This window comes from Myxine glutinosa, chromosome 3, assembly GCF_964187855.1.
Source record: "Myxine glutinosa chromosome 3, kmMyxGlut1.1, whole genome shotgun sequence".
Taxonomy (NCBI): domain Eukaryota; kingdom Metazoa; phylum Chordata; class Myxini; order Myxiniformes; family Myxinidae; genus Myxine; species Myxine glutinosa.
The window spans coordinates 47260004-47284750 of record NC_136263.1 but is presented as its reverse complement, the minus strand read 5'-3'; the positions used below and the strand labels follow the sequence as shown (position 1 = coordinate 47284750).

Below are 24747 nucleotides of genomic sequence, written 5' to 3'. Positions count from 1 at the left end.
TACTTACATTTGTCAAATTTTGAGTCATTTGAAAGTTGGAAGTGAAAGACCATAGATGCAAAATATTTGCAAAATTGTTTGTTCTTTGTCTGTTCTGCTTCCAGTTTTATTTTAATACATGATTGGCACACATAATTCCCACTTGCTGTCTTGCATTCATCAAACAGTTTGACTGTAGATCATGTTTGGCTTAATCATTGGGTTAAATAGACAACTTTTTATTTCTTTCATTAGTGCACACACTCGAGGCTCGTGGAGGAGCTAGAACACAGAACAGACCAGGTCATAACAGAAGGAAAAGAACATTGGAAAATTTGGAAGGGGTGGAACATATCAACAGTAGGATCGGGAAATAAAATAGGAGACCAGGAAAGGACAGGAGAAAGAATGAGAGCAAGTGAGGGGAATAGAGAGGGGGAGGAAGAGGGTGACGTGGAGAGAATGAGGCAGATACAGGAATACTCTCTCAATCAAAGAAGTGGAAGGGAAACATGATGAAGATGCAAAAATGGAACAAAAAAAAAATGAAGTAATGGGAGGAAAAAACCCAATAACTTGGATTAAGGCCTTGTGAATAGACAAAGGTTCAGATGTACTAAGGAAAGACTTTGCACAATGGAGGATGCCCAGTCGGGAGCTGGGTTTGGAGGCCAACTTAGATATGTGGTTTGCTCAAGAAAGATAATGGCTGATAGTGAGGCCAAAAAGTTTGAGTAACTGAAATTCTTCAAGAAGTTTGTTAAGGAAGTCGATGGCAACGTTTGTTGGACAGTCCTTTCGGCGAAACAGAGTGAGAGTTTGAGACTTATCAGGATTGAAAGACTTATTTCAAGTATTGGATCAGCTCATTATTTTATTAAGGTCAGTTGTCATACCCTTCCTCCCGTCCATGGTACACGGAATCTTGTGGTGAGGCTGTTGCCCAGAAACAACTTGCCTTCGTCTCCTGGAAAGCAAATCCAACGGAAGGAAATCTCATTTCCTTTCACAAAGCCCGAAACAAGTGTGTGTCCACCCTCAGGAGAGCCAGGAAACAATATCTCGCCGTTCTCAAGACCGAACTCTCTTATCTGTCTCCCTCTTCCAAATCCTGGTGGCGTCTGGTCAAATCCGTTTCTGGTGTTTGTTCCCCCTCCATCCCCTCCCTTACCTCAAACGGCTACACAGCTGACTCCGCACGTGAAAAAGCTGAATGCCTCAACTCTGTGTTTGCCTCTAAATCTTGTGTCCCAAACCCATCCCTCTCTGTACCCACCATACCCAGTCGTACCCTGCTGCTCCTGGACTCCGTGTCCTTTCCTCCTGACAAGGTGGAAAAGTTTCTGTCAACCCTCGACTCTGATTCTGCAACTGGACCCGACGGCATCAGCCCACGGGTCCTAAAATCCTGCTCTGCTGCTCTATCTCACCCTCTCTCTGTTCTCTTCACCCTCTCTTTTGCTCAAGGTCAACTGCCATCTGCTTGGAAATCAGCCAACATCACCGCTTTGCACAAAAAAGGTGCAAAAACAGATCCTAGCAACTACAGACCAATCAGCCTTCTCCCAATTATCAGCAAAGTCATGGAATCCATCATTGCTTCGGATATGAAATCTTTCCTCTTCTCCAATGGCTTGATCTCTGATCATCAATTTGGTTTCAGACCAGGTCACTCTACTCTGGACATGCTGCTTCTGCTGTCTCAACAATGGATGGAGGTCCTCAATGCCAAACAGGAAATTAGAGCTGTCTCCCTCGACATATCACGTGCCTTCGACACGGTCTGGCACCCCGCTCTGCTCACCAAACTCTCCTCCTTTGGTATCCATGGAAATCTCCACGCATGGCTGGCGGACTTCCTCTCTAGTCGTCGTCAACGTGTGGCCCTGAATGGGTTTCTCTCATCTCCTCTTCCTGTTCAGGCTGGAGTTCCCCAAGGCAGTGTTCTGGGCCCCGTGCTTTTTCTGGTCTTCATCAATGATCTCTCTGACTCTCTCGAAAATCCTCTCTATCTCTTTGCTGATGACTCCACTCTCTGCCGCTCCATTCCTCTTCCCTCAGATCGGCAGTCTGCTGCCTCCTCACTCTCTGAAGACCTGGACAAAATCACAGACTGGTCAAACAAGTGGAACATGTCTTTCAATCCTGACAAATCTCACACTCTTACTATGTCTCTCCGAAAAGATCGACTGGACAACCCTCCCATCTACTTTCTCAACAATCCTCTCCAAGAAGTTCTGTCGCTCAAGATTTTGGGTCTCACTATCTGCCATGATCTTTCTTGGGAAAACCACATTTCCAAGCTGGCCTCCAAAGCCAGTCGCCGACTGGGCATCCTCCGTCGTGCGAAGTCCTTCCTCGGCACACCTGAGCTCCTCACCACATACAAGGCTTTCATCCGCAGCTCAATGGAATACTGTTCTCCCCTATGGGCCGGTGCTCCTGCCTCACACCTAGCTCGGCTTCACGCTGTTGAAACCAAAGCTTTCAGAATTATTGGAATCTCCCGCGATGAAGCTATCTCTGAGGGCCTTTCACTCACTCACCGCAGGCAGGTAGGTGGTCTTTCTGTCTTCTACCGACTCCTCTCCGGCCTTGCACCCCCAGCTCTCTCTGTGCTCTGTCCCCCAAATATTCCTACAGGTCGCACAAGATCTGCCAGCAACCCTCTGATGGTTAAACTGCCGAAATCTCGGCTCTCTGCTCACCTTCACTCTTTCATTCCTCTTTTCTCCCGCCTCTGGAACAAACTCCCTCACTCCCTTCAATCCCACTCCTCCCTCCAGGTCTTTAAAACAGCTGTTCACCACCATCTCTTATCTTCCCCCATCCAAAACCTTGATCTTTTCTACCCCCGCTAATTCACCCCAGATCCACCTTGTTTGAAATTCCAACTTCTTTCCTGGAAGTCCTGGCAGTGTCCATATGTTTTATACGTCTCCCACCGCCCCCTTCCCATGCCCCCCCCCCCCAAAGCCCTCGCCCTCTCTCAGATCTCTCGATGTCTCCATGTCTCTCGGTCCCTGCTCTCAAATGTTGTGTTTGTGTCCTTCGCCCTCTCTCCCCATCTTGTCTACCGCTCCCGATGTTATATGTTTTATGTGTCGGTTTGTCTTTCTGTGTGATTAATGTTCGCTCTTTCACGAGCCTCGATCTTGTATACAAAAAAAAAAAAAAAAAAAAAAAAAAAGTCTGCACAATGTGAAGGGGCTTGCCTGCCTGTCTGAGGAAGGAGGGATGCTATGGTAGAGGGTGGAGTCATTAGCAAGGAGATGGAGGATTTTCCAGTCAGAAAGATCATTGATAAAGATTATGAATACAACTGGACCCAAGTCACTGCCATGGGGCACTCCAGACAGGGAGAGGCTTTGAAAGAATTCCATTGAGTGCCACATGTTGGCTACAAGAGTAAAGGAAGTCAGTAAGCCAAGTGTGGAGTTGGCCTTGGATTCCATAGGCAGACAGTTTGGAGAGCAAGGGATGTCAGACTGTATCAAAAGCACGAGATATGTCCAGGGAAACAGGCCATCAATGTCAGATCTCATGTCTGACATTGATGGCCTCAATCCATTGTTGGGAGAGCAAAAGCAGCATGTCCACGGTAGAGTGATCGGGTCTGAATCCAAATTGATGGTCTGAGATCAGACTGGTGGAGAAAAGGAAGGATTTGATGTCAACTGCGATGATGGATTCCATGACCTTGCTGATGATTATTTTATGTTGAAGATCCAGTCACAGACCATATAGTCCTCATTGATGCCAGGCCTTAAATAAAAGAGGTGCATTGATAGAAAAGTGAAGAAAGAGAGAATAGTCTGAGTTTTTGAGGAAGTAAAAAATCAGCTATTGGAAAAGGGGAAGGTCGTAAGTATTTGGGAAATACATGGGAAGGTAAAGAGTTCCAGAGTTTGGCAGTGGAGGGAAGAAACAAACATCATAACGGCCCACCCTTGAGTTGCCCATGGCCACACAATAATCATGTGATTTAGTGGCTTGTCGAGGTCTCACTAATGGCACAGGTACACAAGCAATAAGTTCTTCGGAGCAGAAACCAAAGTAATATCTGTAGAAAAGAGAAAGAGAGCCAACTTTGTGGTGTAATTTGAGCAGGTCGAGTTTTGAGGTCAGATGGGGAGAGTTGATAAGTCAGATTACTTTGGATTCAATTCTGTCCAGTAAGTTTGTGGAGCTCGAACCTCCCCAGATGTGAGAGCAGTACTCTCCTTTACATAGTTGAAGCAACTGCTGAGAGGAGAAGAATCTTCGACATCTGAACAGGACTCCTAGTTTCTTCGAGGCAGATTTATCTATTTGTGTAATGTGTGGATTCCAGGAGTAAATTGATGTTAGGGTAATACCTAGTAGGTTCATTGAATCACGTGGTGTATTTGTGGAGCTTTCAATGGAGATTGGAGAGTTGAGAGGTGTTTTAGAGAGAGATGGGAAGAAATTGAGTTTTATAAGCATTAAACTTAACCCGGTTACATTTGCTCAAGTGGGAAAACTTGTCCAAATCCGAATTTAAAGAGTTGGCTGTGATCAAGCGAGATGTAGATCGGGTGAGGGAAGAAGGGGCAGACAGGAAAAACAAGGAGGAATGTAATTGGAAGTAAGCTAATAGGCCTGTTGTTAAGATATATTTTTTGGTGTTGGCTGATTTTCAAGCAGATAGAAGATGAACTAAGGTTGAACTGTCAGTTGGATGACGATTATTGATACACAACAAGAACAACAACAACAACAGGCATTTTAAGGCCATTTTCCCTGCTAGAGCAGGGGTTAGCCAATGAAGATTATTGATACAAAAGACTGATGTAGTTATTGTATGCTTGGTACAGAAAACTTTTTTGTCATGAACTTGTTTGATAGAAATAAGGACATGTAGGATTTTTAGGACTTCAAATTGATCCAGAGTGGATACTTAAGATAGAGATAGAGATAGAGATAGAGATAGAGAGAAGGAAAATTGATATGTAGCAAGTGTGTTCAGTTCAGCAAAGGTCGGCAGTACACAATAAATAAATAAAAAAAGAACTAAAAGGTTGAAACATCTCAGTACTACAGCAATGTATAGATTGTTGAGTTCTCTCAAGAATATTTAACTTTGACTGATTATGGAATTACAAATGACTTTACCCACCATGCTTGGCAGGACCGCAGGTGATAGTATCGTACCCTGAAAAAGGGTCGACTATTGTGAAGCCTCCAGGGGATCTGCAGGTGGGTTTGCATTCAATGAGCAAATGTATTAATTTATTTATTAAATTAGGGCGATTTTTGGGCTTGCTGCCTCTCTTTTTTGTTACATTTGTGCCCTTGAGAGTATTACGATTCAACCATGATGTGTGTATTGGCATCACCAGATTTGTGTCGATCAGATGAGGCAGGGCAAATAGAAAACGCCACGTCCTGAACATCAATAGTGAGCCAACTGATTCTTAGCCAGAATCCGTTGGTGACGTGTCGTTTATTCAGACTAGTTTGGTTTCAATAACTGAAGAATTCAAATCCTTAATATTGCTGCTTTTTGTCCAGATTTGAATCCAAACCTGTGGTATAGAAGTCCTTTGTTCTTATCACACGGGGTGAAGTCAACAGGACATTGATTGATGTGTGCTGATGTTTGCCTTTGTCAAAGCAAATGAGCGTGAAGGGATAGGTGTGAGAATGAATAAAGGCTGGGGGTGAGTTAGAGGTGGGTGGGTCAGAACGAAATCAGGGAGCAGTGGGGGTGAGAATGACTGATTATCACATGGAGTGTCAGGGTTTTTTTTGTTGTTGTTTTTTTGGGGTTTTTTTGGATAAAAGATCGAGGCTCGTGTAAGAGCTAAAACAAGGGGTCAGAAGTCAAGGGGACTGGGAGAAAAATTAAAATAATAGGGGAAAACAGGAAGTGACTTAAGTAAAGCAACCTTGAAAGTGATACAGCCAATAATAATAAATAGAAATGCTATAATTAAATAAAATAAATATGAAAGAAAATAGTAAGTAGAATATTAAAATTATATAATTATAAAATCAAGAAGACATCATGCAGAGCACAATACTTGCAAAATCCATTCCTATCCCCCAAAAAGGTTGCCATGGATACATCAAATTGTCAATTTCATTAAGATTAAAATTGATGATCTTGATCAAAGCTCGTGTCCATTGGATTAAAATTGATGATTTTTCAGGTGAAAATGAATGATTGTTTTAAAGTTTGACTTTGAGTTGACCTTTGACATTTTGACCTTAAAATAGTTGGTTTCCCAATTCAGTGAGGCACTATGCCATTGCCGTTTAATTTTCAAGTCAATTAGATGAAAATTTATGATTTTTGGCTCACCTGGAACGAAGTTCAGGGGAGCTTATGCAATGGTGCGTTGTCTGTCCGTCCGTAAACACTTGAAACTTCCTCTCCGAAACCACTGATGTGATTGCGACCAAATTTGGCACAAATTATATTTGTTGTGTTGTGACTAAAGTTTGTTCACGGCAGTAAAGAAATCTGAGTCTAAGGGGGTTTACCTGTGTCAAAGTGGATCCAGGTTTGTGCCCCCAAAATAGGAATTTGCTTTTTCCTCTGAAACTATACAGACTATTTCAATGAAACTTGATCACAACCTTCATCACCCATGATGTACCGAAGTTTGTTCACAGCATTAAAAAAAAGTCTGCCCCTTTGGTGGTCCACGGGCGGTTGCTCGACAAAATAGGTATTTGCTTTCTTCTCAGAAACTACACACACAATTTCGATGAAACTTGACCACAACCTTCATCATCTGTGATGTACCAAAGTATGTTCATGGCATTCAAAAAACCTGCCCCTTTAGGGGTCTACGGGGGGGGAGGAGGGGACGAAGGGGGGGTTTCCCCCCAAAATCGGTATTTGATTTCTTGTCAAGCTCCGATGAAATTTCACCACAACCTTAATCACCCATTATGTACCAATGTTTGCTCAAGGCAATATAAAAATTGGGTCTGAGGAAGTATATGGGATTGCGGGAGTGGGGGTTCTCAACATACCCAAAATACGTATGTTTTTCTTTGTTTAAAGTCTTATGATTATGTTAGTATGATTCTGCATGCTGCCCTGTCTTCTAGAAACCATTAAATTGGTTTTAAATACCCTTAGTCGGTGCAGTATACTTTTTATTCTACCAGGTGAGCACCAGGGGTATGGCCCCTATGTTTTTTTTTTTTTTTTTTTTTTTTTTTTGTATACAAGATCGAGGCTCGTGAAAGAGCTTGAGCTCTCGTGAAAGAGCTTTTTATTATTTTGTGCTGCCAATGCAGACCGCTAGTTTAGCGCCGGAAGTAGCAAACTACATTTTTACTCACGTCGCGACCCTAGGTCGAGCACATGTATTGTGATTATCCAGCCTGTGTTTGTCTGTTTTTCATCAGAATAACTGGACAATGAGGACAGCTAAAATGGCCAAATTTGGCAAAGAGCTTCACATTGTGAATTTTTCTGATGAGCTCAACTTTTCACTCACAAGGAAAAATATTACATTAAAATTGGTGTAAGACTTTATTTGCTCACACATGGGATGGACAAAGGTGAAGTTCAGTGGTGAAATTCAATGTGCAATGGTTGCCAACCTATATGGTCTTGGGATTTCTGGTTATGCGAGGTGGTGCTTGCGGCTGCACAATGGGAGGAAGAAGAAGAAGAAGAAGAAGACCTCTCTATAGCCCTTCGCAACACTTGTGCCCGTGTCCCATTCAACCATGTATGGGGCTATCTAAACACAAATACTAACGATTAGAACTACCTTGGGAACCTACGTTCGCAGAACCGTCACAATATAATGATTTGGCGTATTGTTTATTTTAGAATGATGATTATAGGATGGGTTTAATTATTTGTTTATATTTTAAAAGGACATCACATTCATGGCAGATAATTTGGTGTCTGCATCAGAAAGAAACAATTGTTTAAATAGATTTTGATGACGGTCACCAAAGTGACAGTAAGAGGTTAAGACCCTCGTTTGGTTCATGATAGTTCCTGCCTCCACAAATTTGCATCGTATTATAATTTGTGACAGAATAAGGAGCTAGGAGCATGTGCATGCAATTGTGCACAACCAGAAGTTTATTTTTAATTGACAGTAAAACTCAAAAGGATGTTTAGAAAACCGCAGTTAAACCTCTATTTGTCAAGCCAGGTAAAAGAGCATATTTTTTCCCACAAAACATCTAAAAACTCAAGTGGAGGGAAAGGTGAATTTGCGATTGACGGAAAGGAGTGGGTGGGATGGTGATTTAGAGTATTGGGTATTTCAGAGTTGATAGAAGAAAGGGAAATTAATAGAAATTTGGGGGTCAAGTGGATTTACGGATGGGGGGGGGGGGGGGGGGGGTATGAGTGGTATTGATAGCTGGGAGTATTGGAAGCTGGAGAGGTGTGGAAATTTTGTGGGTGGGGATTGGTCTCGTTGGGGAGGGGCATTGAGAGTTGTGGGATAGCGTGGACATGGGAATTTTGAGTGAGTGATGGGAGTCACAGATTTTGGGATTGTGATGGTGATGGACATCTTTCTTGTGCTATGTTTTTGCAGACCGGCATATTTGAGTTAACAACTCGACCCCTGACCATGTTCAGCCAGCGCCTGTGGTTAACTTGTCGTATTGTGCTGCATAACCCCAGCGGTAAGGCATTTCATGTATGCTTCCTATGTATTAGTCTGCTACCATTTCACCAGAGGGGAATATCGGTTTGCTCTCCGGCTGTCTGTCTGTCCATCCACCTACGGTTTTTCAGACTCTTTCCCCACACCCTTGAACATATTCAACTCTAACCTGGTGCATGGCTTTATTATTATAGGTTACAGAACAACAGAGAGTTTCAAGGCTTTTTGTCACTTTTCACTTTCAGGAATTATGCCCTTTTTGGACCTAGAAAAGATCACATTGGTAGGGGACATTTATTGCAAAGCGATTCTCGCTCTTTATATTTGTTACAGGAGAAAAAGTGTTTTCATCATGACAAAGGTCATGTTAGGGATATTTTCCTACAGTAGTATGTAATAGATGAACCAAAAATTCAATGTCCATAAACTTGTCAGAAGAGAGTCACAAATTTTAATTCCCGAGGAGGACAACACTTTCTGTCTGCCAGAAAATACACAGCAAGAAACAATAACCTTTATCAAACCATATCACAATTCACAAATTACATTGCAAGATTCACAGAAGGTCCCAAGTGAAATCCTGGTACAGTAGAGATGCACAAAGAAATGCCACATCAAACACCAGCATGCATAGAATACAGTTAACATACAGTGTAAATATACAGAATCGACCAGCCAAGTAAAACATCCTAAGTACAGCAAACCAACATCTTACAGACCCAGTGCTAATCCTACTAACTGGACATCAGTTTCTGATTCTTATACAATTTCAAGTGGGAGGAGCACGTGGAGGGGGGAGGAGCGAAGAGAGGGGAGGAGAGCAGTAGGATTGGTTGGGCAAAATTTGGGTGGGAGGGAGCAAGTGGAGGGAGGATACAATGTGATTGGTCAAGTGAAATATTGGGATGAGGGTGCTCCCCGCTGACAGCAGGTTTGCATTTCAAATTCTTTAATGCGGTTTTCTGCTTTTCCATTGTCTCCTGCCAAACATCTCGGAGCCCCCTTCTCTCTAATCCTGTATGAAGACTTCAAGAACATCTGAAGGTCATTCTCAGCGAAGTGGATATATCTTTTACTCATTTTCGACATGACAAGAACAAAGACCACTTACTTTATTTCAAAGCACATTTTTTTAAACAATATTATCCTTAGTCATAAAATAATTACAGTGCCTTTATTATTAAAACTATACCAAATGATTTACCATTCTGTGGCTTTATCTGTAATTCATTTATTGTTTGATGCAAGGGTTATTATACAATATTGCGAATTAACACACTAGTAACATGAGTTTTAATAAGTCATGTTAAAACTTCAAAACAGGCATGCAATGAAATAAGAAAAGTCCTTATTTAATTAAAACAGTCACCCAATAGCTATGGCAATCCCATCCTTTTTCAATCTGCAAACTCATCTTTTCCCTCATAAGTCAAAATCATACTGCAATCCCACAAAAGATTTTTACTGAGAAGCAGAGAGCCAGAGAGAGCTAGCCTACATGGATTTTATACTTTATTATTTCCGAACCGTTGTTCAGTTTATTTTTGTTTTAAAACTCAATACTGCACGTAATTTTTTAGTTCTATACACAATTTTTCTCAAAACCCAGTTGTAACATTAAGTTGAGAATGGACTTCGGAACTACCATCCCCCAGAAGTCACATAGGCAAAAGTGGGAAGGAACACACCCTACAAATATTTACATCTAATTTATTAAAACAATGGTAGTTTGCCAGACCTCGAGCTGAAACGATTTGTCAAAATGAGCATTTGTTTACCAAGCGCTTTGGCAAGTAAGCCTCGATAACCCAGCAAATCACTTCAAAGAGCCTCGGTAGACATTGTGGCTCCAGTTGTATTATTTAATTATTAAAAGAAAACAATACCTTTTTCTCCAATTTGCTTATATAACTCCATAAGACATACTTGATCTAACATTACATTATTTTCCAAAAAAATATCCCATCTGTATTACATATTCCCCTCAGTTAGAAAAAATGATTTTGCCATGGCAATATGCGATCTGCCATTGCCTTATACTAAGTGTTTTACTTTTCTCGAGCAAACGAACCTGGTCAGTGTTGGAGATAACTTGCCAACTTTAGAAAATCCCACATTCTGCATGGAAACCACAAAAAAACTTGCAGACTAGGAAAGCAGGTTGTGGCTCATAGAAATTACTTGCTTTATAAATTTACACTTCCACAGTCTGTAGAGCCTGCCTTGATTCTAGAGCACAAAGCACACAACCCGACACATAATTGATGATGTGCAGCATTCGACTACAGGAAGGAGGAAGAAAACTGTTGTGGATGGGGTGTTTTTATGTTTGGTTTTATCTCCTACTCACTGACTGAGAATAGGGACCTTCTTCTCTCTCTCCTGCATAAATCTTTTGCTGGTCCCAACATAACTTTGCAACATCTGCGGTGATCTTGAGCATACATTTTGCAGATATTATTACTCCAGTGATCTTATTGTACCAGTAAAAGATGAACCAATATGTGTGAAACTTTTGTGGAATATTTATAGTCCAAGCTAGAAATAAGAAATTAAAGCATCATGAAGATGGCTTGTTAGCAAGGTGGAGTATTTAGGTTCGAGTCAAGCTTTCTGTGCCCTTGACTTTATAATTGCCGTCTGATTTTAAACACAATTTGGATTATTTTAAGTGAAGAAACTGGATAAATTAAATGCTGGAGGCCTGTTTGTAATGTGAAGGAGCATGGTTGGAGTAGACCTTCCTCCCAAGATGCATTAGGTGCTTGTATTCTCATCGATGCTGGCTCGTTCAAATGTGCTTAGCTCTTGTATCCCATAAACCGGAAGTTAGTTTCCATGACCACAAGGCTTTGCTTTATTGATTGTTTGACACTTGCTACAGAGTAACCATGAAATTGTTGTGTTTGTGTGTGTTTAGACGACGTGTTTACGAGACCGTTTAACATACTGGTAAAGCTCAGTGGTCGAAAGAAGGACTCAAGTTTAGCTCCCCTGGGGACTTTTAACCACTCTCGTCACCTGCATTGTGAAAGGGTGAGAGAATACAAGATCTGCTCTTTATATCTGTTCTCCAATTATTGTGTTACAATTGTTACCCCACGCACGTAAAGCAAAATGTGCAGTTAAGCACTTGGTTCACTTTGTCTGTCTCTGTCCACAAACATCAGTTTAAGATCGAGGAACTACTTATCTAACTACTACTAACTACTACAAACTACAACTAACTACAAATATCTACTATTAACTACTACTAACTAACTATTATTAACTACTTAATTTCATTTGAATGTTATATTTTGAACATGAATCGGAAAAAGGAACCTGTAGTTTTGCTGTAGCCTACTTTGGCTCGGAGTTTGTCCCGATCCCCCCATGTGCAGAGAGGAGTGAGATAATATTTTTATTCTGTCTGGCAGTCAAGTAAAATTGAACATCATTCCATACAGGAAATGGACTGTTTTATTAATGTCACAAAGGACCCAAACAACAGGCACGAGCCCGCCTGCGTCTGTTTGTAATCGGCCATCTTCTTCTTCTTCCTTATGTTCAAATAACAAAAACGGTTAAAAAAACAAAACAAAATGAAAATTGATGATGTTATGCAGCCTTGACCTTTGAGCTTTTGATCTAAAAAAAACAATCAGCTTCTAGCTTTTGATTGGTGAACCAATTCAGTGACCCAATATGCAAATTATTTAAATTTCAGGTCAATCGAATGAAAATTGACGATGTTATGTGACACTGACCTTTGACATTTTGACGTAATTATTAATTTACTTTCTCCATATTCTCAAAAACCTTTGTTGAAAATTTGATGTCAAAACTGCAACTGGACCAGACGGCATCAGCCCACAGGTCCTAAAATCCTGCTCTGCCGCTCTTTCACACCCTCTCGTCTCTCTATTCTCTTCACCCTCTCAATTGCTCAAGGTAATCTGCCATCAGCTTGGAAATTAGCCAACATTACTGCTTAACACATAAAAGGTGTGAAAACAGATCCTTGCAACTACAGACCAATTGGCCTGCTCCCAATCATCAGCAAAGTCATGGAATCCATCATTGCTTCGGATATCAAATCCTTCCTCTTCTCCAATGGCTTGATCTCTGATCATCAATTTGGATTCAGACCAGGTCACTCTACTCTGGACATGCTGCTTCTGCTGTCTCAACAATGGATGGAGGTCCTCAATGCCAAACCGGAAATCGGAGCCTTCGATATGGTCTGGCACCCCGCTCAGCTCACCAAACTCTCCTCTTATGGTATCCATGGAAACCTCCACGCATGGCTTGCGGACTTCCTAACCAGTCGCAGTCAACATGTGGCTCTGAATCGATTTCTCTCATCTCTCCTTCCTGTTCAGGCTGGAGTTGCTCAAGGCAGTGTTCTGGGCCCTGTGCTTTTTCTGGTCTTCATCAATGATCTCTACAACTCTCTGGAAAATCCTCTCTATCTCTTTTCTGATGACTCCACTCTCTGCAGCTCCATACCTCATCCCTCAGATCGGCAGGCAGCGGCCTCCTTATTCTCTGCAGACCTGGACAAAATCACAGACTGGTCAAACAAGTGGAACATGTCTTTTGCCAAATCCTGACAAATCTCACATACTCACTTTGTCTCTCCGAAAAGACCGTCTGGACAACCCTCCCATCTACTTTCTCAACAATCTTCTCGAAGAAGTTCTGTCACTCAAGCTTTTGGGTCTCGCTATCTGCCATGATCTTGCCTGAGAAAACCACATTTCCAAGCTGGCCTCCAAAGCCAGTCACCGACTGGGTCGTGGTCGACTCGACGTCGACTGGTCACTCCGTCGTGCAAAGTCCTTCCTTGGCGCACCTTAGCTCCTCACCACTTACAAGGCTTTCATCTGCAGCATGATGGAATACTGCTCTCCCCTCTGGGCTGGTGTTCCTGTCTCACACTTAGCTCGACTTCATGCTGTTGAAACCAAAGCTTTCAGAATCATTGGAATCTCATGCGATGAAGCTGACTCTGAGGGACTTTCACTCGCTCACCACAGGCAGGTTGGTGGTCTTTCTGTCTTGTACAGACTCCTCTCCGGCCTAGCTCCCCCAGCTCCGTCTGTGCTCTGTCCCCAAATATTCCTTCAGGTTGCACAAGATCTGCCAGCAACCCTCTTCTGGTGAAACTGCCAAAATCAAGACTCTCTGCTCACCTTCACTCTTTCATTCCTCTTTTCTCCTGCCTCTGGAACAAACTCCCTCACTCTCTTCAGTCCCATTCCTCCCTGCAGGTCTTTAAAACAGCTGTTCACCACTATCTCTTACCTTGATTTTTTCTACCCCTGCAGAAAGATCCACTTTTTTGAAATACTGACTTCTTTCCTGGAAGTCCTAGCAGTATCCAATTGTTTTATACTTCTCCCACCCCTCTCCCCTTTCCATGCCCCCCGCCCCCAAGCCCTCTCCCTCCCACAGATCTCCCGATGTCCCTGTTCTCTACTATTGTACCTGTGTGCTTCTCTCGCCCCATCTTGTTTTCCACTCCCTTTATTATATGTTTTATGTGTCCGTTTATGATTTTTTGTCATTAATGTTAGCTCTTACACAAGCCTCGATCTTGTGTACAAAAAAATTAAAAAGCTCAAATGTCAAATTGAAATTTCAGGTCAATTGGATGAAAATTGATGATTTTAGGTGTCGCTGACCTTTAGCCTTTTGAGCTTTTGCCAAAAATATTAATTTGTCTTCTCCATATTATCATAAAAAGACCTTTGTTAAAAATTTGATGACAAAACAAAACTCAAATGGTAAATTGAAATTTCAGGTCAATCAGATGAAAATTGACGATTTTATGTGATGCTGACCTTTGACCTTTTGACAAAATTATTAATTTACCTTCTCCATACTCTCATAATAGACCTTTGTTAAAAATTTGATGACAAAACTCAAATGGTAAATTGAAATTTCAGGTCAATTAGATGAAAAGTGATGATGTTTATGTGATGCTGACAATCGGCCTGGTGTTGGCTTAGCGGTGAGGGTGCCGGCTTGGGATCCGAGGATCCTGGGTTTGAATCTCGGTCAATCGCTGAATTAACACCAGGGTGGTTGACTCACAGACTCAGCCTGTCATCCTTCCGAGGTCAGCAAATTGAGTACCAGTTCACTGGTAATTCCCTGTGTGTCGCAAGACATGTGTCCAACAGGGTTGGCGGCAGGAAGGGCATCCGGCCATAAAACATTGCTTCAAAAAGGGGACCAAGGTGTCCGAAAAAGGCCAACCCCTGCTCTGTGGGGGGAAATGGCCTCTAAAGGTGTTTTTTTTTTTTTTTTTTTTTTTTTTAAATGTGTTGCTGACCTTTGACCTTGCAACAAAATTATTAATTTGCCTTCTCCGTATTATCATAATAAAGCTTTGGTGAAAATTTGATGAGGATCGCTCAAATGGTTAAAAAAAAGTTACGGCCTGGACACACACACACACACACACACACACACACACACACACACACACACACACACACACACACACACACACACACACACACACACACACACATCCACCTCCTACTGCACAGGAGACGGGCTCATTTAATCAATACACGGGGTGGTGTATTTAAGGTGGTGTAAAAGATGCTACTTCAATGGTGGTAAATTTCCGAATTTGTCTTTTTCGACAACCTTTAAAATTTTTATTGCATTTAAACTGAATTATATACTTGAATGCTGAAGAACACAAATAGCCTTTTTGGCACTTTCAAACCCCTTCCATTTAGCAGTGCAGGACTTAGATAAAATATTACAGCATTTTACGTCATCACGATCGTCGACCAATCAAATTTGCCGCTTGCATACCCCACCCATGTCCTTGTTTCTCAAGACTGCTCAGGGTAAAGAGTGTTCTTATGAACTCTATTATGTTGTACTGTATATTTTATTTGGCGAAAAGATTTCAATTATCTCTTTACGTCTTTTTTAGTTCATTGTAGTTGCAAACCCTGCTTTTGAAATCTAAAAATTCTGTGTATGTTCACTCTTTCCTTACTTCTCCAAAATGCAAATTCTTCGCAACTTTCTTATCCCTCTCATCATTACCTTCAGGCTTCTGTAGCCATCATTTGAGCCCTTAATGTTATGATCCTTTTTTTGCCATTTATCTGATTCGATTTGTTAACTCAACTGGTCTATGTCCAGGTGAGTTTTTGTCGACACCCAGTGTCCGTCGTCTGTCTGTCCTCTGTCTGTCTGTCGTCTGTCTGTCGTCTGTCTGTCTGTCGTCTGTAAACAATTTGACGTCAATGCTCTAAAAGTCACAAATATTGATTAAATGTGATGAAACTTGTTATGCAGCATCTTTAAGACATGAACTAGTTGCACGCCCAAAAAGGGGCGTGGCAGGGTGGCCGTATTGAAAATCAATTTTTGTCATATATTTTTAGCACATATAAACGATATCGTTTGTGGTTCTATTATGCATATTCTAACCATATTGACAGAGACCAGTTGAGTTCAGGTTCCCTGGAACCTCTCTCGTTGCATGTTAGCTTGGTGTCGATAGTATTGTCTTGATAACCGTGCACATGATGTCTAACGTTTATTCAAGATTTGAGTTCATGTAAACTTATTCAAATGTACATGATTTTACTCTGCCGCTTAGGGCTTCTGATGTTCTGCCAAGATTATTTATCTCTATTCTTAGTTTGCCTTTCAACTGTCTTTAATTTCTCCCAGATCTGTGATGAGATCATGATCTTGCACCTGGGATTTCTCTACTACTCGCAGTACGTGACCATGGTCTCTTTCGAAAACCTCAACGAGCCCATTTCTGATGTGGAGTTCACGGTACATATTCTGTATTTGCAAGGGATTAGATGGATAAGAAGTTGGTGTGTTTTACCTACAGTCCTGCTTTATATATATATATATATATATATATATATATATATATATATATATATATATATATATATATATATATATATATATATATATATATATATATATATATACATATATATATATATATATATATATACAGTGGAACCTTGACTTACGAGTTTAATTCGTTCTGTGACCGAGCTCGTAACTCAAATTGCTCGTATCTCAAATCAAATTTCCCCATTGAAATGCTATTAATCCGTTCCAGCCCGCCAAAAACCACACCAATTTTTTTTAAAATATACAGTATATATAAAAATATCTCGCGCTTTATATTTCACCTGTATGCAGCATACAAGTTGGCAGGATGGCCTGGACTGGAGGTACGCACACTTGACTCTAAAGTCTAAACTGTCCAGCCTGGGTTTGAATCCCGACCCAGCTATAACCTGTCATGGGTGAATCACAGGCAGGGTGATTCATCAATGTGTGTACCGCTAAACTGGGCGCCCCGTTTGCGTCCCATTAGTTGTTGGATGTCAAGGATCTCACCGTGTTTTCCACAAAGAGAAGGCGAGCTATCGCCGGCACTCTGAACAAGTTGTGGCCTGGCATGCTCTTCTCCTCTGCCGTTATATACGTCCTCCTCGGCACCTCGCTCATGTTTTTCGACGATTGCGTGTTTTATATCCAAGCACAAGTTTTATATAAAACACGACGATTGCGTGTTTTATATCCACAAGTTGTGGCCTGGCATGCTCTTCTCCTCTGCCGTTATATACGTCCTCCTCGACACCTCGCTCATGTTTTTCGACGATTGCGTGTTTTATATCCAAGCACATCATCCTCTTCTTCTTCTCAGTACCGTGTTTTCCACAAAGAGAAGGCGAGCTATCGCCGGCACTCTGAACAAGTTGTGGCCTGGCATGCTCTTCTCCTCTGCCGTTATATACGTCCTCCTCGGCACCTCGCTCATGTTTTTCGACGATTGCGTGTTTTATATCCAAGCACATCATCCTCTTCTTCTTCTCAGTACCGTGTTTTCCACAAAGAGAAGGCGAGCTATCGCCGGCACTCTGAACAAGTTGACGGCAGAGATACTGTACTTGCACGGCAAGATAACCACGTGACCAGAACCCACCTGGTGGCGTAAACTCAAAATAAAGAAACATGCGAAAACAAAAATGCAGCGCTATACGACAGAGATACTGTACGTGCACGTCAAGATAACCACGTGACCGGAACCCACCTGGCGGCGTAAACTCAAAATAAAGAAACATGCGAAAACAAAAATGCAGCGATATACGACAGATACTGTACTTTCACGGAAAGATAAACCACGTGACCGGGTGGCGAAAGCTCGTAACTCAAATCTCGGCTCGCATCTCAAAGCAATAAACCGCCCGAGCGATGGCTCGTATCTCGAAAAACTCGTAAGTTGGGGCACTCGTAAGTCGAGGTTCCACTGTATATATATATATATATATATATATATATATATATATATATATATATATATAAATATATATATATATATATATATATATATATATATATATATATATATATATATATATATATATATATATATATGCCATTGTCTCTCTATGGCTTTCTGTCTGTCTGCCTTTGTTCTTATGCATGGCCACATCTTTTAAGTTACAAACTCCAAAGTTAGGATACAAATACAACTTTGTGTGGGGGGTAACATAGGCTATGTGGCCGCGGCCTCACGCAGAGGGCCGGGGGACGGGGAGGGGGCATAAATTCTCTATGTAAATGTGCGTTGTGTTACGCCACCTGGTGGTGGTGGCAGAGGGTATTATAATTTCCTTTTTTACCGGGGAAACGCTGAAGTTGAAGGACTCACCTGGGTAAATTAACCAGAGGGAGCCGTGGATATAATGTGAGGGAAATACTTCAAGAAGCAAGGGACATGCGGGGCCGGGGCCGGGGTGTGGGGTGGTTGGAGGGGGGTTTGGGGTAAATGGGTGCTGGGAGGGGGTTGGGGTGTGGGGTGGTGGGAGGGGGTGTTGGGGTGAACAGGAACAGGAACAGGAAGTGGGAGAGGGGGTTGGGAAACTCCAATATCTGTCTTTTGATTAAATCTGTCAGCGAATGCTCGTCTGTCATGATCCACATCTCTAACCTACACCTTTGTAAAATGTTCTCCAGCACAATATGTTGGTCAAAGCCCCCTCAATGATGTGCTGTTTTCTCTCCCAACCACCACTGTTGCCTTTCAAAATTAATTTTATTTCCTGGAAATGAACATTTACCAATGGTCATTGCAGTTTACGACGTATAATGCAGCATTCACACAGCTCGAGATCTGGTTTCGCTTCGTCTTCCTCGTTCTTACTTTTATGGTCACGGTACGTATATATTTTTTCTCCAACTTAATGCCCCATTCTCATTGTTTTTACCGACTCTGGGCGGAGGTTATGTTTTCACCACTGTCTGCTTGTTTGTCTGCCTGTGAACAAAATATCTCAAAAAGTTGTGGATGGATCCAGATGAAATTTGGTGGAGAGGTTGGGTGTGTGACAAGGACGAATTGATTAGATTTCGGTTAGGACCCAAATCCGGATATGATCATTTTAAAGTGATTCTTCACTATTGAGAGATTGGGTCAAAAACAATATGTAGCATGATATCTCAAAGTTATGGACAGATTCGGATGAAACCTGGTGGATAGGTTGGGTGTGTGACGAGGACGAATTGATTCCATTTTGATGAAGATCCGAATTTGGATCCAGGTATGATAAAATTTTAATCTTCAAAGTGTTTTTTCACCTTTGAGAGATTGGGCCAAAAACGATATGTAGCACGATATCTCAATGTTGTGGACGAGTTCTGACAAAACTTGGTGTATAAGAATAAGCCGATTAAATTTTGATTCAGGGCGTGATGGCGGTATGCACTCTACCTAGTGCCCTTCTAGTTTATTTATTATTTTTGTCCTGCCTACCATACTATCCTTTATCTTCCTGCTTTTTTTTTAGTGTATAATGGCTCATAGCCTGCGTCGCTTTTCCATGCGCGATTGGTCTGTGGAGCAACGATGGCTCGCTCTTCTTCTCCCACTTCTACTTCTCTATGATGGTACATCACAGTTAACCCCCTTTTAATTTTGCATCATGGATTTGTTTCTGAGATCATTCTGCTGCTGAATCATCTTAGAGTTAAAAAATAAAGTTATTTGATTTTAAGAGTGCCAGGCTATACTTGTATGATTTGGTGATTGCATTATATTATGTCAAACACATCCTTGTTTCCTTCCCATTCTTTCCATTGCTTCCCAGATCCTCTCTTCCCACTGTCCTTCCTTGTTAATTCGTGGATCCCTGGCTTACTGGATGACCTTTTCCAAGCGACTTTCCTCTCTGCGTTGCTTCTTTTCTGGCTCTGCACCTATCATGCCATGCGCCTTCAGGTAAGAATAATTGATTTTGCTCAAAACTGACTATAATAGACAAATACAATTTCACCTTGTTCCTATAATCAGGGGAGGCTATTTCAAACAACTTTGTCACATAAGATGAACTTATTCACATACAAATAATAACGGATGGCATGACATTGGGTTTGGTGGTATTCTAGTATTGTGGAAACTGGACTGGCATCCCACACTTTGTGGGTTCAAATTTAGCCCAAAGCAGCAGTGTTTAAAGAATAGGATTCTTCACTTCTTGACACCAAGTAGTGGTGGTTCGTGTGCAGCCACCCGGCTGCTGGGTGAATTATTTTTGTGGGCGTGGCGCATCTGCCGCTGATGCAATGCCTCTCTATAACCAGTTATCTGGTACTCATTTTGCCGACCTCAGAAGGATGACAGGCTGAGTCAACCCCACCTGGCGTTAATTAAATGGGATTTGAACTCAGGACCTTCAGATCCCAAGCCTGCCACCCGAACCATTAGGCCAATACCAGGTGATGACACCAAGTTCGTCTCAGGGGAATTGTCTTATCAATTTGGAATTGTCAGTTAAAAATCCAGTTGAATTAATAATGATCTTCACAAAGGGGACACTTTGCCTGCACCTCTTTTTCTGGTCCTCTTATGATGCCAATCTCACTTGTCTCCACCACCAAGTCCCGAAATAGTTTGGGCCAAAACTTCCATCAAGAGCCATACTCAGCATTTCTTGTTGGTAAAAGCCACAATCAGAATGGTCTGGCAGGTTTGGAGGACTTCTTTTTGCTTGCTTTTTTTATTGGTTTGTGCAAAATTCTGGCCATCTCAAATTGAGATATTTCATGAGACGAGTCGAGACAAAAATCCAGCCTGAACTAGTTCACGAGTTGTTGGGTGACTGCTTGATGCATAGCTACTAAATACCACTTGTTTAAAAGGGAATGCCCAAAAATCTCCCTAGCCAAGTGGAAAAATAAATGTTTGGAATACAATAGAGTATTTCCTCATCGTCATCGATGATATGGTAAAGATTGTTCAAACAGAGAGGGAAAAAAACCTTTATTTAGTTAACAGATCTGCACACAAATCAGCCCTTTACCTTTTATGAGCATCGGCCACACTGATGGGACTTTGTTACCTCCAGCACGGAAGGTGGATAGAGGTTATGTTTTCAACCCTGTCTGCTTGTTGTGAAAATCTAATATTTTCAAGTATATTGGTCAGTCTTGTGCATTCGTCTGTCTGTCTGTCTGTCTATATCATTCGCCTACAGGTCACAATTTTAAACCAATCTTTGTGAAACTTCACCAAATGGTAGAGTTGGTCATAAGGAAGAAGCCTATTGATTGAGGTCAAAAGGTCAAAGTTCAACAACTTGGTCATATTTTTCTAAAATCCTCAATTTTCATCCGATTGACTCGAAATTTAAAGAGGATTTACAGATCAGGTCATTGAATTCAACCACCAAATATGTTTGAGGTCAATATAGGCCAAAAGGTCAACATAGGCCAAAGGTCAACAACTTTGGTGGAATTTCTAAAATCTTCAATTTTCATCTGATTGACTTGAAATTTGTAGATTTGCATAACAGATCACTGAATTTAATTTCGCAAGTATCGTGCTATGCATGACATATTTCTTTGTTTGTCTGTCTGTCTTTCTGTCTGTTTGTACGTCAATCGCCTACAGGTCACAATTTTAAACCAATCTTCGCAAAACTTCACAAAATGGTAGAGTTGGTCATAAGGAAGAAACCTATTGATTTTGAGGTCAAATTTCTAAAATTGTCACTTTTCATCCTATTGACTTGAAAATTAAACAGCAATTGCATAGTGCATCACTGAATTCGAAAATCAACTATTTTTGAGGCCAAAAGGTCAACTCAAGGTCATACTTTTAATATCATCAATTTTCATCTGAAACATAATCGATTGTCATCCAATTGAACCGAGCTTTGATTAAGATCGTCAATTTTAATCTTGATAAAAAGGACAATTTGATGTCTCCATGGCAACTTTTTTGGGGGGGCGGGGGGCATGTGGGGAAGAGTGGGGGTGGATTTTGTGACGTTTTTCTTGTTTGTTTGTGAACAAGATTTCTCAAAACGTTGTGGACGAAATTTGGTGGAGAGGTTGGGTATGTGACAAGGACGAATTGATTCGATTTTGGTGAAGATCTGGATCTGGATTTGGATCCGACACTTTTTAAAGTGGTTCTTCACCATTGAGAGATGGGGGCAAAAAATGATATATAGCATGATATATCAAAAAGTTTTGGACAGATTCGGACGAAACTTGGTGGACAGGTTGGGTATGTGACAAAGACATATCATTTCGATTTTAGTGAAGATCCGAATACGGATTCGGATATGAGGAATTTTGAATTTTTACGTTATTCTTCACCATTGAAGGATCGAGTCAAAAACGATATATAGCATTGTATTTCAAAAAGTTGTGGACGGTTACAAAACTAGGTGGATGAGTTGGTTATGCGACCAGAACAAGCCGATTTGATTTTAGTTCAGGTCCGAATGCGGATCTGGCCTATCAGCAGGATACAAAACGTAAACTGTTCAGCCTGGCGGAGGGAGGCATGTTCTCCACTGAGTGCCGTTCGAGTTTTGTCATGGTTTTGTTTGTTCTGTTACACATTTGGCAGCAAAGCAAAAGCAATGGTATCTATCCATGTATGTTGATAAGCTGAATGCAATTGTCGCTGAAAAAACTGAGAGTAAAATGGATATGTCTGAAGCAATGCTCATTGAGGAGATGGAAACATTTCCTTTTAAAATGGTCCATTTGTTCAGGTAAAATTTGATGCAGATAATTTCCATCAAGAGTTTCTATTGTAGAATTTTGATGCCATGCTAATTCTTCAATAATATGCCCTTACTTTAGCATAAAGATAAATATGAACCTTTTTTTCAGTGAAGATGCTTTATGTATTTCAGAGCAAATGCAACATCTGTTTTTTGTTTTTTTTAAATACAGAATCTAGCCAACACATTGAACATGAAAACCTGCACATACACATAAAACATACAATGAAGGGAGTGGGAGACAAGAGGGGGGGAGAGAGAGGGAAGCACACAAGCACAACAACAGAGAACAAGGATCTGTGGAAGGGGGAGGGCTGGGGGAGGAGGGGAGCAGTACACGTATAAAGCAAATGAACACTACTAGGAATTTCACCACTAGGAATTTCAGGAAAGAAGTTAGGGATTGAAAGAGGCAGATTTGGGGTGTTTTGGACGGATGATAAATTAATCTGGTAAATTAATAATTGTGCTGGTAAATTAATGTTCTGTTCATCTGGTAAATTAATAATTGTGCAATGGTTTAGCAGTAATTCGTTTATTTTGTCTCAATTTACAGTTTTAACTTTGTTTCTAAATTCTGAAGAAAATACATTGCATTTTTCTCTTTTCGGTTATTAAAATATCCTTTTCCTTCAGTGATTTTCCATTTCGAGCATGATTGCTTTTGTCCATCCACTCAAACCTCTTCTCTTCTCCAATGTGCCAGAGCCAGGGCCGGTTTGTGACGTTTTACTTGCCTAAGCTCCTCATCGTTGGCACGCTGTGGCTCGCGGCCATCATGCTCGGTGCCTGGCAGACGTACGTAACACAGCGTAAAGCGCTGCACTCCACTGTATCTGAAATATGTGGTATCTATGAAATATTGTGATGCCATGTAAATATTCGTGGATGTTTACATGGCATCATTGTTTTGCCAGTTAAAATGACATAATTGCTGGATAAAATCATCTTGTTTGATCACGCGCATTTAATTAACCAAAGGGAGGCTCCTTTATTGAAGCATTATGCTTTGCTATCTTAAGTAATCGTGATACACAGTAATTTATTTTGCACTGGCTTTGTAAAGGAGAACTCAAAGTTTACTTTGGGATATTTGCTATGTTTTCATGTTCCTGGTGTCATGCTTGCCTTTTATTCATGATAACCAAATTAAATTTCACACTTGGGTTTTTTGCTGTTTTCGATGTTGAACATTCAAAAGGAGAATATTTTAAAATGTTTATTTTTAGATTAAATGGAACTAAAATTATATGTGTGTGACTGTGTGTATATATGTATATATATTCCACCGTATATTTATCACCGGCACCGATCTTGTATAGCGAGATGCGTTTTACCTGACCAAAAAAAAACAAAAAACTAACACCAGAACGAGAATCCCAGCCTCGCTTAAATAAATGCATATATACACTTAGTTATAAAATCGAAAGATATGGTAAATTTTGGCTTATTTCACTCCAGATTTGGACATTATTTAGTCTACAGCATCCAATCCTCATATCCGAATCCAGATTTTGATGATATGCTTCAATTATGTAATGATTAATCAATCGTGTTTCCAAGGGGAGGCACATTTGAGTAGGTCAAAACAAAACGGCGGCTTAAGAACCTAGCGAGGTGCAGTGGGCTGACCAAGATGGTGGGCCGCAATATTGGTACACCACCACATCAGTTTTTTTTCCTTATGAGCACCTCGTTAACCATTTTCAAAAAGGATGTTATAACACACCCAAACACCCAGTTTTCATTCTTGCAATATGTTGGAGGTCCAGGTGTATGCATGCTTTATCCAAACCTCTATATCATGCACGACTTTTGTATCAATGGATTGAAGCTGCTTCCTTAAAGGATCTCTATTATTTCTGTTTTACCAAAGTTTCAGATAAGCTCAGTTTTTTTTTTCTTGTCTGCAACTAATGGGGTAGCATGCAAGTTTAGGGCAGTAGCATATATTGTCAATCATGTATATGAGGAGGCACACTAGTTAGCCGCATGCTATCCCCTATGCATGTGATGCATGGCCCTGGGAAGGTCAAACAGCGATTGACCAATTTTTTTTCCAGTAGTAG

The 24747-nt window shown here is 41.1% G+C and overlaps 1 protein-coding gene across 2 annotated transcripts in view; it reads left to right on the top strand.

Annotated features, from left to right (window-relative positions):
• TMEM181 (transmembrane protein 181) overlaps positions 1-24747 on the top strand; it is a 60341-nt gene that overhangs the window by 21037 nt on the left and 14557 nt on the right. For both annotated transcript variants that reach the window (XM_068110968.2, XM_068110967.2), the window contains exons 3-10: positions 5132-5199; positions 8529-8619; positions 11521-11636; positions 16296-16406; positions 18737-18817; positions 19448-19547; positions 19748-19878; positions 23385-23476. In XM_068110968.2, the coding sequence (XP_067967069.2) occupies positions 5132-5199; positions 8529-8619; positions 11521-11636; positions 16296-16406; positions 18737-18817; positions 19448-19547; positions 19748-19878; positions 23385-23476 (790 nt within the window). The remainder of the gene's footprint in view (positions 1-5131; positions 5200-8528; positions 8620-11520; positions 11637-16295; positions 16407-18736; positions 18818-19447; positions 19548-19747; positions 19879-23384; positions 23477-24747) is intronic.